This window comes from Coregonus lavaretus (genome assembly GCF_964263955.1).
Source record: "Coregonus lavaretus genome assembly, contig: HAP1_SCAFFOLD_1816, whole genome shotgun sequence".
Classification (NCBI taxonomy): domain Eukaryota; kingdom Metazoa; phylum Chordata; class Actinopteri; order Salmoniformes; family Salmonidae; genus Coregonus; species Coregonus lavaretus.
In genome coordinates, this window is record NW_028156419.1 from 30,885 (window position 1) to 43,474 (window position 12,590).

Here is a 12,590-nt window from a genome sequence, read left to right on the forward strand (position 1 = left end):
GCTGATTTTTTAAAAATCAAAATGAGGAAGTCAGGATTAATGGCTACAATGAGCACGTTTTGCAGTGCACAGCTTTTCGAAGCGGAGTTTCAAGCATGATACTGCAACTCTCAGCTCCTGCTCAATGTTTAGCTGGGACCTGTACTTGGTCTTCAGTGCAGCAACAGCAGAGAAGCCAGTCTCACAAAGATAAGATGTTGCAAAAGGAAGAAGAATGCCCATGGCCCTCTGCCCTAAGAGTGGATACTGCCTCTCTACACTCAGCCAGAATTCACTCAGTGTCTGTGATGTGAACCTCATTCTCAATGAGTCAGACGTCATATCAATGAACTGGTCCTCCTCTGCAGAGTTGAAACCAGTTGGAGCTGGTGCATTGAATGGATCTCTCACCCAGTCATATTGGGAACTGTTTTCAGGGAAGTACTTTTTAAAGAATCCCATCAGTGATGAAATATGCTCCTTAATATATGGAATCACTGAGGTGGCATCATAGTCAGTAGTGTCAACAAATTCATGCAGGTTCTCGAATGAATCAGTATTTCCTTCATCATGTCGCCTGCCCCACATTGCAAGCTTTCGAGTGAAAGAGCTGATCTTGTCTGTGACCTGAGGGATGTGTTTCTTTCCCTTGAAGCTGAGAGATTTAGTTCATTTAGCTTTCCAAATATATCACTCAGGTAGGCCAGTTTTGCCAGGAAGTTCTCATCACAAAAAATTTCTGCGAGGTCATACTTGTGCTCCTGCTCCGAAAACATTCTTATCTGCTCTCTGAGCTCAAAAACTCGGGACAAGACTTTTCCTCGTGACAGCCACCTTGCTTCACTGTGAAACAGCACAGCTTGATGTTCAACTCCCATCTCCTCACAGATAGCAGAGAAGACTCTTGTTTTTAGTGGTCTGGTCTTTATAAAATTGACTACACCTACAATGTCAGTCATAACCTCACTTAATTTAGAGGAAAGGTGCCTTGATGCCAGTGCTTCTCTGTGTATAACTAAGTGTGTCCACTCAGCATTAGGTGAGGCCTTCTTGATGAGTGCCCAAAGTCCTTTTCTCATCCCTGCCATGGTCTGTGCACCATCACTGCAAACACCAATGCAATTCTCCCACTTTAGCCCATTCTCAGTCAGGAAGCAGTTCAGCATTTTGAATAGCTCTTCAGCTGTGGCTCTGTCTCTGACATATTTACAAAAAAGTAGATCCTCACACAGGGAGTTTGTCATGTCAAAATGTACATAAGCAATAAACAAACAGTCTTTGTTGCTGTCAGTTGCTTCATCGAACTGTAAGGCAAAACGTTTGTCTTTGAGTTTATCTACCAGCTGTTCTTTAAGATCGTTAGCAATGTCATTTATACATCTGGCGACAGTGTCATTGGACAGAGAGAGAGTTTTTATTTTTGCAGCACTTGCGTCATCCAGCATGACCGAGACCATGTCTAATGCTGCAGGCAGTATCAGCTCCTCTGCTATGGAGTGGTTTTTTTTGCACTGAGCAATTTGGTACGCCACCTTATAAGATGCTAACAGTGCTCGCTGGTTTACTGAAGTAGCATTCACAAAGCGGGACAATTGTTGGCAATATTCGGCACGATTTCGCTGAAAAAACTCAAGCGGCTTATCAGCGTGGTTGGGGTGTAATGTCTTTAAGTGACGCCTTAATTTATTTGGCTTCATGCTGTCCGCTGCCAACATTTTTAGACACAGTAAACATGCCGGTCTTTCCTCGTCTCCCACCGTAGTCACAGTGAAGCCAAGCACTACATACGCTTCGTCATATTTCCTCGTCTTAGCTTTCGGGAGACTTACGTTTGTCTCATTATCTCCGTCTCTCTCCGCCTTTCTTTTCATCCCTGTTAAATATTTTTCCATGGTGTCTCTTAAGGGTTTTTTATCTGCACTTCATATCTCCTGCTCTGTGCGGTGTGCTCTTGTTCGGTGCAAAAAAAACCTACTCCCTGCGGCAAAAAAAAAAAGCATGTTCCACGGGGTCACACCAGGGGGGCGCGCCCCACTATTTGAGAAGGACTGGTCTAGGGTGACAGGTAAGGTAGAGGTGATATGATCCTTGACAAGTATCTCAAAGCACTTCATGATGACAGAAGTGAGTGCTACGGGGCGATAGTCATTTAGTTCAGTTACCTTTGCTTTCTTGGGTACACGAACAATGGTGGCCATCTTGAAGCAAGTGGGGACAGCAGACTGGGATAGGGAGAGATTTAATATGTCCGTAAACACACCAGCCAGCTGGTCTGCGCATGCTCTGAGGACACGGCTAGGGATGCCGTCTGGGCCAGCAGCCTTGCGGGGGTTAACATGCTTAAATGCCTTACTCATGTCGGCCACAGAGAAGGAGAGCCCACAGTCCTTGGTAGTGGGCCGCGTCGGTGGCACTGTGTTATCCTCAAAGCGAGCAAAGAAGGTGTTTAGTTTGTCCGGAAGCACTGTAGTTCATGACCAGCTCTGTACAAAACATGTCTATCTACACCAGGGGTACTCAACTCTGACCCTACGAGGTCCGGAGCCTGCTGGTTTTCTGTTCTACTTGATAGTTAATTGCACACACCTGGTGTCCCAGGTCTAAATCAGTCCCTGATTAGATGGGAACAATGAAAAAATGCAGTGGAACTGGCTTCAAGGTCCAGAGTTGAGTTTGAGGGATCTACACTCTACTGAATCTTGAGCCCAACTACTTATTTCAGACATGACATTGACAAGTCTTTGAACTGATCCCTTCACCTAAAAGAGTAGTTGTCTTTCCTGTCCATAGATAATAAGTTAGTTCATATGCATGGTGTCATGTTCATAACTGACCAGCAGATGGTGCTGTCAGACCACTAACGCTAACTGCTCCATTTCAACTGTGTTGCGTTTCTATTCACAGGCCCAGTGGGCATGGCTGCAGCTGCTGCTGTAGCAACAGGCAAGAAACGCAAGAGGCCCCACATCTTCGAGTCCAACCCCTCCATCCGCAAGAGACAGCAGACACGCCTGCTGAGGTGCGCATCACAAAACTCTCTGACCCCAAAATCTTCCAGAACTCACCTAGGGCGCCTTCCCTGACTCTCTTTCTCTTGTAATTCTGAACAGTATCCTATTATTATCCTACTTTATTTGAATCAAAGTATGGAATGACAGTCATTTGTCACGGCTATTTGTTTTTATAGTCCCCATGAAAAGAAAGAGCGCGTTTGAGTGAGTGTTTTTGTGTCTGTAGGAAACTGCGAGCCACCTTGGATGAGTACACCACCAGAGTTGGCCAGCAGGCCATAGTGTTGTGCATCTCTCCCTCCAAACCCAACGCTTTGTTCAAGGTGTTTGGTGCTGCGCCGCTGGAGAATGTGGTGAGTGCAAAATGTCTGCCATACGTCACCCACACAGACAGATGATGTGTTGCCACCTCATAATGTTTGGCTGAATCTGTAACGCAGAAGAACAAGGAGTTAGTTTTTCACATCAGGATAAGGAGTGTGTGTTCACTGTTCCTGCCTCTCATTGGGGTTAAATCAATGGCCCAGTTCAACTTTTCTCAGTGCATCTACTTTTATTCTTCTTCTTCTTCATTGTTTGAAGTAAACACTGATCTGATCTGTGATTGGTGAAAGCAATAGACTGAAACATTGTCTTCACTCGACGAGTGCTTTTCCTTTCCTTACCTCAAGGAAAGAAGGGTGCATTTAGAAAATATCAGTGACGATAGATAAAGTTACCCAGTTGTCCTTTTGTCATCCTAGTGGTTAAGGTTAGAATTTAAGGGGTTGTATTCTGATCTTAGATTTGTGCCTAAGGTCAACTTCTGTCCAGAACATCCATTGCATTGGGCCATTCAAGTTGCAGTGTCAACATCCTACCAACAGTAGCATCAATGCATACTGACTATGTCCTGCAGAGTACCTCACTATGTCGCAATGTTTGGTTCTCAGACTGGTATTAAAAGGTTAGGGATAACCTTCCTCTGACCTTTGCCCCCTACTCTGGGTCGTCCACTAACCCATGTTTTTCCTCCTACCCCTCCTCCCTCTCCTCCTCCTACCCCTCTTCCCTCTCCTCCTCCTCCCTGCAGGTGAGGAAGTACAAGGGCATGATCCTGGAGGACCTGGAGAACGCCCTGGCCGAGCACGCGCCCCCCGGGGGGGAACTAAGCTCCGAGCTGCCCCCCCTCACCATCGATGGCATCCCCGTCTCTGTGGACAAGATGACCCAGGTGAGCCCGTAGAGATATGGTACACTGACACACACAGATATATATATATATATATATATATATATATATATATATATATATATATATATATATATATATATATATATATATATATATACTGCTCAAAAAAATAAAGGGAACACTAAAATAACACATCCTAGATCTGAATGAATGAAATAATCTTATTAAATACTTTTTTCTTTACATAGTTGAATGTGCTGACAACAAAATCACACAAAAATTATCAATGGAAATCAAATGTATCAACCCATGGAGGTCTGGATTTGGAGTCACCCTCAAAATTAAAGTGGAAAACCACACTACAGGCTGATCCAACTTTGATGTAATGTCCTTAAAACAAGTCAAAATGAGGCTCAGTAGTGTGTGTGGCCTCCACGTGCCTGTATGACCTCCCTACAACGCCTGGCCATGCTCCTGATGAGGTGGCGGATGGTCTCCTGAGGGATCTCCTCCCAGACCTGGACTAAAGCATCCGCCAACTCCTGGACAGTCTGTGGTGCAACGTGGCGTTGGTGGATGGAGCGAGACATGATGTCCCAGATGTGCTCAATTGGATTCAGGTCTGGGGAACGGGCGGGCCAGTCCATAGCATCAATGCCTTCCTCTTGCAGGAACTGCTGACACACTCCAGCCACATGAGGTCTAGCATTGTCTTGCATTAGGAGGAACCCAGGGCCAACCGCACCAGCATATGGTCTCACAAGGGGTCTGAGGATCTCATCTCGGTACCTAATGGCAGTCAGGCTACCTCTGGCGAGCACATGGAGGGCTGTGCGGGCCCCCCAAAGAAATGCCACCCCACACCATGACTGACCCACCGCCAAACCGGTCATGCTGGAGGATGTTGCAGGCAGCAGAACGTTCTCCACGGCGTCTCCAGACTCTGTCACGTGCTCAGTGTGAACCTGCTTTCATCTGTGAAGAGCACAGGGCGCCAGTGGCGAATTTGCCAATCTTGGTGTTCTCTGGCAAATGCCAAACGTCCTGCACGGTGTTGGGCTGTAAGCACAACCCCCACCTGTGGACGTCGGGCCCTCATACCACCCTCATGGAGTCTGTTTCTGACCGTTTGAGCAGACACATGCACATTTGTGGCCTGCTGGAGGTCATTTTGCAGGGCTCTGGCAGTGCTCCTCCTGGCACAAAGGCGGAGGTAGCGGTCCTGCTGCTGGGTTGTTGCCCTCCTACGGCCTCCTCCACGTCTCCTGATGTACTGGCCTGTCTCCTGGTAGCGCCTCCATGCTCTGGACACTACGCTGACAGACACAGCAAACCTTCTTGCCACAGCTCGCATTGATGTGCCATCCTGGATGAGCTGCACTACCTGAGCCACTTGTGTGGGTTGTAGACTGTCTCATGCTACCACTAGAGTGAAAGCACCGCCAGCATTCAAAAGTGACCAAAACATCAGCCAGGAAGCATAGGAACTGAGAAGTGGTCTGTGGTCACCAACTGCAAAACCAGTCCTTTATTGGGGGTGTCTTGCTAATTGCCTATAATTTCCACCTGTTGTCTATTCCATTTGAAATGTATTGTCAATCAGTGTTGCTTCCTAAGTGGACAGTTTGATTTCACAGAAGTGTAATTGACATGGAGTTACATTGTGTTGTTTAAGTGTTCCCTTTATTTTTTTGAGCAGTGTATATGTCTATGGGTGATATGAGAACCCTCCTTCTGGCCAGTAGATGGAGCCAGTGGGGTATAAATCCCTTTCATTTGTTGGCTACGCTAGAAAATGACATTCTTCAAGGTCAAATGCCCCTTTTAAGTCAATTTCATCAAGGTTATCCGTTTTCATGATGATAGTTGCCACATTTCACTTTGTTCAAATTGACTATTTTCTCTAGCTTTGTGTTGCTCGTTAGAACTATAGATCCTATTTGATTCTAGTTTGTAATTAACGTCCTCATGAGACATATTTGGAATCCAAAATGAGCCAAACAAGGCTTTCAGATATGCCCATATTGTTTTAAAAGAGGCAGATATCCTCCCTGTGGTGCCAGTCAGTATATAAAAGGAAGAGAACGCAGAGTGAAGTGCTTTGACTGAGGCTGTGTTGCCTGGTCCACACCAGAGTCGTGTTCAGTAGGCACGAAGCGGACTGAAACGGGGAGGTACTATCAGAACTTGTCCAATAAATAAGAAGCACTCATTTTTGTTTTTCCATTCCAAAATGTTTTGCTTCGCTGTGCCCTAATGAACACAGCCCAGAGATGGCTCACAGGCTAGTCTTCATCCCCAGAGGAGCCAACTTGTTTACTTCACTGCTGACACAGTCATTGGATCATCATCAGAGACTGGGCACCATGGATCGCCCTCAGAGACACTACCCCAGGGAGAGGGCACAGGGACAGAGGTAGCCAATTACTGAGCCCACGGGGATAGAAACAGCCAACCACAGGGAGAGGAGCAGCCAATCAAAGAGCCGGTTTCCCGTCTCCTCGGGGGCAGGCGTGATAGAACCAGGAAGATCCTCAAAGGTTGTTTTTCTAGGAGTTGAGAATAGGAGGAGAGGAGGATCTGTTGCCTTACTTCACTCATCCAAGGCTGGTTGGCAATGGGGTTATAGAATGTGTGTGGTGGTGGGGGGGGGGGGGTTCTGGAGCACCTGGAAAGCGAGGTCAAAGCAGTATCCCAGGACAGTCTCACCTAGTTGGGGCCAGAGTGACGGGAGAGTATGGGCTTTGTGGAGATGTAGTCTGTCGACTGCTACTATGCTGAGTAGGTCTCTCTTGCAAAATAGGTGATCTCAATGAGACAAATCTGTATACATGTAAAGGTTAAATAAAGTAGTGGGGTGGAAGATGTGGTTGTGCCAGGAGAAAGGCTCAAATAAGAAGTTATCAGATGGATAGGGATGAAGTGACAATCAGGGGAGGGGAGTTGGCCCAAGGACTATCCCAGGAGAGGCTCACCTGGCTGGGCTTGGGGAGTTCACCAGAGGCCCTGGTGGCTGGTGGTATGGAGAGGCTAGGAGCAGCAGGGGAGTGGAGACCAGCCAGGGTGAGTGGAATTACAGCTCTTTGGGCTTGGAGTGGCTGGCTGCTGATTGGCTGATAGCCTGCCAGATTAGATCAAAGGGAGGGGGGTGTTAACTCCACACACAGTCACTGTAATTAGGCCATCTGTCCCCCAATCCCCCCACACCAGCTACAGGTGGAGAGACCGAGGCACTAAGGAGCTTTCTATGGCTGTTGCTACCTAGTAAGTTAGCCTTTGTCGGTCTCCATTTTATCAACTCTGGCAAATGTGTGTTTCTGTTGATGTTGTTTTGAGAGGGTTTCGCCAAACAGTAATTCACTGGTTGCAACTCAAATACAGCAGCAGGAGAAGAAGACTGGTCAGAAAGGCTTTCGCCAAAGAATTTTATAGTATGATAACTTCTCACCAGAGGTTACCCATCCATGTTTCAGACTATCCAAAGCCAGTCAAGGCACCGCCATTTTGTCAACTCTCAGAACACAGAGCGAACTGGATAGGTGTGTGTGTGTGGCGAATATATATATATATATATATATATATATATATATATATATATACACACACACACAGTTGAAGTCGGAAGTTTACATACACCTTAGCCAAAAACATTTAAACTCAGTTTTTCACAATTCCTGACATTTAATCCTAGTAAAACTTCCCTGTCTTAGGTCAGTTAGGATCACCACTTTATTTTAAGAATGTGAAATGTCAGAATAATATTAGAGAGAATGATTTATTTCAGCTGTTATTTCTTTCATCACATTCCCAGTGGGTCAGAAGTTTACATACACTCAATTAGTATTTGGTAGCATTGCCTTTAAATTGTTTAACATGGGTCAAACGTTTTGGGTAGCCTTCCACAAGCTTCCCACAATAAGTTGGGTGAATTTTGGCCCATTCCTCCTGATAGAGCTAGTGTAACTGAGTGAGGTTTGTAGGCCTCCTTGCTCGCACACGCTTTTTCAGTTCTGCCCACAAATTTTCTATAGGATTGAGGTCAGTGCTTTGTGATGGCCAATACCTTGACTTTGTTGTCCTTAAGCCATTTTGCCACAACTTTGGAAGTATGCTTGGGGTCATTGTCCATTTGGAAGACCCATTTGCGACCAAGCTTTAACTTCCTGACTGATGTCTTGAGATGTTGCTTCAATATATCCACATAATCTTCCTTCCTCGTGATGCCATCTATTTTGTGAAGTGCACCAGTCCCTCCTGCAGCAAAGCACCCCCACAGCATGATGCTGCCACCCCCGAGCTTCACGATTGGGATGGTGTTCTTCGGCTTTCAAGCTCCCCCTTTTTCCTCCAAACATAACGATGGTCATTATGGCCAAACGGTTCTATTTTTGTTTCATCAGACCAGAGGACATTTCTCCAAAAAGTACGATTGTTGTCCCCATGTGCAGTTGCAAACCGTAGTCTGGCTTTTTTATGGCGGTTTTGGAGCAGTGGCTTCTTCCTTGCTGAGCGGCCTTTCAGGTTATGTCGATGTAGGACTCGTTTACTGTGGATATAGATACTTTTGTACCTGTTTCCTCCAGCATCTTCACAAGGTCCTTTGCTGTTGTTCTGGGATTGATTTGCACTTTTCGCACCAAAGTACGTTCATCTCTAGGAGACAGAACGCGTCTCCTTCCTGAGCGGTATGATGGTTGCGTGGTCCCATGGTGTTTATACTTGCGTACTATTGTTTGTACAGATGAACGTGGTACCTTCAGGCATTTGGAAATTGCTCCCAAGGATGAACCAGACTTGTGGAGGTCTTTTTTTTCCTGAGGTCTTGGCTGATTTATTTTGATTTTCCCATGATGTCAAGCAAAGAGGCACTGAGTTTGAAGGTAGAAGTTTTAATGACTCCAACCTAAGTGTATGTAAACTTCCGACTTCAACTGTATGTATTTATTTTTTCCAGAGCCAAATTTAGTCAGTGAAGTCAAGGCGGGCAGACACTGCAGTGGTTCACTGTGCAATATAATCCCCCTGACAGTGGTGCCCGGCTCTACCCCGGCCCCATCCTTATCCCTACCACGGCCCCAGCCACAGCCCCATCCCTACCTACCCCAGCCCCATCACTACCTCGGCCATACCCCGGCCCCATCCCTGCCCTATCCCTACCTACCCCAGCCCCATCTCTACCCTACCCCGGCCCCATCCCTGCCCCATCCCTACCTACCCCAGCCCCATCTCTACCATACCCCGGCCCCATCCCTGCCCTATCCCTACCTACCCCAGCCCCATCTCTACCCTACCCCGGCCCCATCCCTGCCCCATCCCTACCTACCCCAGCCCCATCTCTACCATACCCCGGCCCCATCCCTGCCCTATCCCTACCTACCCCAGCCCCATCTCTACCCTACCCCGGCCCCATCCCTGCCCCATCCCTACCTACCCCAGCCCCATCTCTACCCTACCCCGGCCCCATCCCTACCCCAGACCCATCTCTACCCTACCCCAGCCCCATCCCTACCCCAGACCCAACCCTACCCCGGCCCCATCCCTACCCCAGACCCAACCCTACCCCGGCCCCATCCCTACCCCAGACCCGGTATTACCAGGGCCACTGAGGACACAGGGACTAAACCCACCCCAGCCCAACCGGGGAAGACACACACAGGGCTACACATACCACATGCACACAGGACTGGTAAGAAACACAGAGGTGTGTGTGTGTTCCAGCCCCTTCGTCTCCCAGGAAGAGGGGGCAAATCAGATGAAATTAAATGACCCACGCTCCTCCTCTCTTTTGGCCCTCTCCAAAATGTTGGAGGCCTCTTACGCAACAGGGTGGATGAGACGACACAATCAGGCTTCATTGTGGTTAGTCCTCAATCCTAACTGTTCACAGTACAGTTCAGCGAATACAGCACACCACTTCAACAGTAGGGAGAATGGATGAAACATCAACCACCTACTACTGGTTAAAACTACCACTGAATCACCTCTGGTCACTACAGCAGTCTATTAACATGTTCTTGAACTGTGGTTAATCTCGCCAGTGGAAAATGTGTGTGCTGTTTCCCTGCCATAGAGAATTACGACTTTGAAAAGAGAGAATAGTTTATATCTGGATGTTGTCGTTTGTACTAGTCTCAATCAGTTGTACTATAGTGTCTCACTCTTGAGGCGGTTGAGGTTCTCTGCCCAGAACAGGGTTGTGTTCATTTGGGCACGCAACAGAAAAAAGTTGCAAAAGAGCACCATTTCTTATTGGGCAAGTCCACGTAGTCCCTCCAGGTATCAGTCCATTTTCTTCCATTTAGTGCCACCCAGGTTCAAAGCCATTAGGCCTAGATTATGTTACTTCATCAGTCCTCGCATTCTTCCACAGTCAGTCAGGGAGGCAGACTGGAGCCACAGTCATAGACTGGCCTGTAGATAGACCTCCGTGCAGTCTGGGCTCCTTTTAGAAAGCCTATTTCTGGGCCCAGTCCACCTCAGCAAGCTGCAAGTAGATAATCAATACCGCTTTCCTCCCCCTAGTCAAGGGCGTGTGTGTGTGTGTGTGTGTGTGTGTGTGTGTGTGTGTACCACTCACCCCCTGTATCTTGTTTCCTCTGGTCAGGCCCAGCTGCGAGCGTTCATCCCAGAGATGCTGAAGTATTCGACGGGCCGGGGCAAGCCTGGCTGGGGCAAGGAGAGCTGCAAGCCCATCTGGTGGCCCGAGGACATCCCCTGGGCGAACGTGCGCAGTGACGTGCGCACTGAGGAGCAGAAACAAAGGGTGAGAGCCTGAGAGAAACAAATTGCCTCCCTGGTATCATTACAATGTTGAATATGGTAGAGAGGTAGGACGTCGTGGAGACGGTTAGAGAATAATAACTTGGTGGGACAGAGTTCTACCAGTGACAATCCAGCACTTTGTTATTTAGAAATGACTTATTTACTGTTTCAAATGTTTTTTTATGAAGCATAGGTATCAATGACATACAGATGTACATTTTGTTTTGTGAGTTACTTTTTTACATAAAAGACAACGATATACAAAAAAATTATACTATCAGAATATCATAGCAAGGAAATAACTTATTCATTACTTATTTATTACAACTAAAGCTCAGATTACATGGCCTGAAAATCCATACTAAATTCAGCTCCGTTTCACTCCACTATATCAATTAGTGAAGTGAAACTATAGTGAAATGTAGCATAATTCCGTCTGGGTTTTGAGACTACAGAGTACAGGAAACAACCCAGAACAACACAAACCGATCTACCAGTCCCCTTGTATAACATCTCCTCTTGCTGTGGCGCCCCTTGCTAGGTGTCGTGGACGCAGGCGCTGCGGACCATTGTGAAGAACTGCTACAAGCAGCATGGGCGCGAGGACCTGCTGTACGCCTTCGAGGACCAGGTGCCACAGCATACAGCCATGACCACGGCCACCCACAACATCACCCACCTGGTGCCCTCACAGACCGTGGTGCAGACCATCAGCAACCCCGACGGCACCGTCTCCCTCATACAGGTCAGGTTTCCCTCTAGGTACAGATCTAGGATCTCCCTTAACCATTATTCGGTCAAGCTCCGGGGTGAAGTTTCCCCTAGGTACAGATCTAGGATCTCCCTTAACCATTATTCGGTCAAGCTCCGGGGTGAAGTTTCCCCTAGGCACAGATCTAGGATCAGCTTCTTTTTTAGTGGGGAAAATGCCAAACTGACCCAAGATCAGCGTCTAGGGGCAACTTCACCCTACTCCACAGATCAAAAGTCACCTAAATGCTGGGTCAGGATTAGGGTCCCAACATTCCGGGAATGTTCCCAAAGTTCCCAGGTTTTTCGGAAATCCCGATTGGAGGATTCCCAGAATCAGGAGGGAATAAGCTGGGAGAGAATCATCCAACTGGGAGTCCTCCAACCGGGACTTTGGAAAGACCTGGGAACTTAGGGAGAGTTTCCGTAATTTTGCAACCCAGGTCAGGATCCAGAGTTTTTCTTAAAATTGTATAGATGGTGCAGGGTTCCCTCCCTATAGATGGCGCACGCCTCCCTCCCTATAGATTGCGCAGGCTTCCCTCCTTATAGATGGTGCAGGCCTCCCTCCCTATAGATGGTGCAGGCCTCCCTCCCTATAGATGGTGCAGGCTTCCCTCCTTATAGATGGTGCAGGCCTCCCTCCCTATAGATGGTGCAGGCCTCCCTCCCTATAGATGGTGCAGGCCTCCCTCCCTATAGATGGTGCAGGCCTCCCTCCTTATAGATGGCGCAGTCCTCTCTTCCTATAGGTGGTGATTAAAAGATTCCCTGGATGAAGATTTTGAGGGATATAATCCATGGGAAGGATTTAGCTGTTTTGTATTCAAGCCAAGCTGCCCATTGTAATCTCCCTTTCCCCCCTCCTCTCTCTCTCATCTCTCTCTCTCTCTCCCCCCCCCACCATCTTCTAT

General features: G+C 47.6%; 1 protein-coding gene across 3 annotated transcripts in view; it reads left to right on the top strand.

Annotated features, from left to right (window-relative positions):
• The window catches only part of LOC311126362 (nuclear respiratory factor 1-like), a 32,226-nt gene that overhangs the window by 5,978 nt on the left and 13,658 nt on the right, over positions 1-12,590 (top strand). For all 3 annotated transcript variants that reach the window (XM_084200370.1, XM_084200369.1, XM_084200368.1), the window contains exons 3-7: positions 2,884-2,998; positions 3,217-3,343; positions 4,063-4,203; positions 10,769-10,927; positions 11,468-11,671. In XM_084200370.1, the coding sequence (XP_084056496.1) occupies positions 2,884-2,998; positions 3,217-3,343; positions 4,063-4,203; positions 10,769-10,927; positions 11,468-11,671 (746 nt within the window). The remainder of the gene's footprint in view (positions 1-2,883; positions 2,999-3,216; positions 3,344-4,062; positions 4,204-10,768; positions 10,928-11,467; positions 11,672-12,590) is intronic.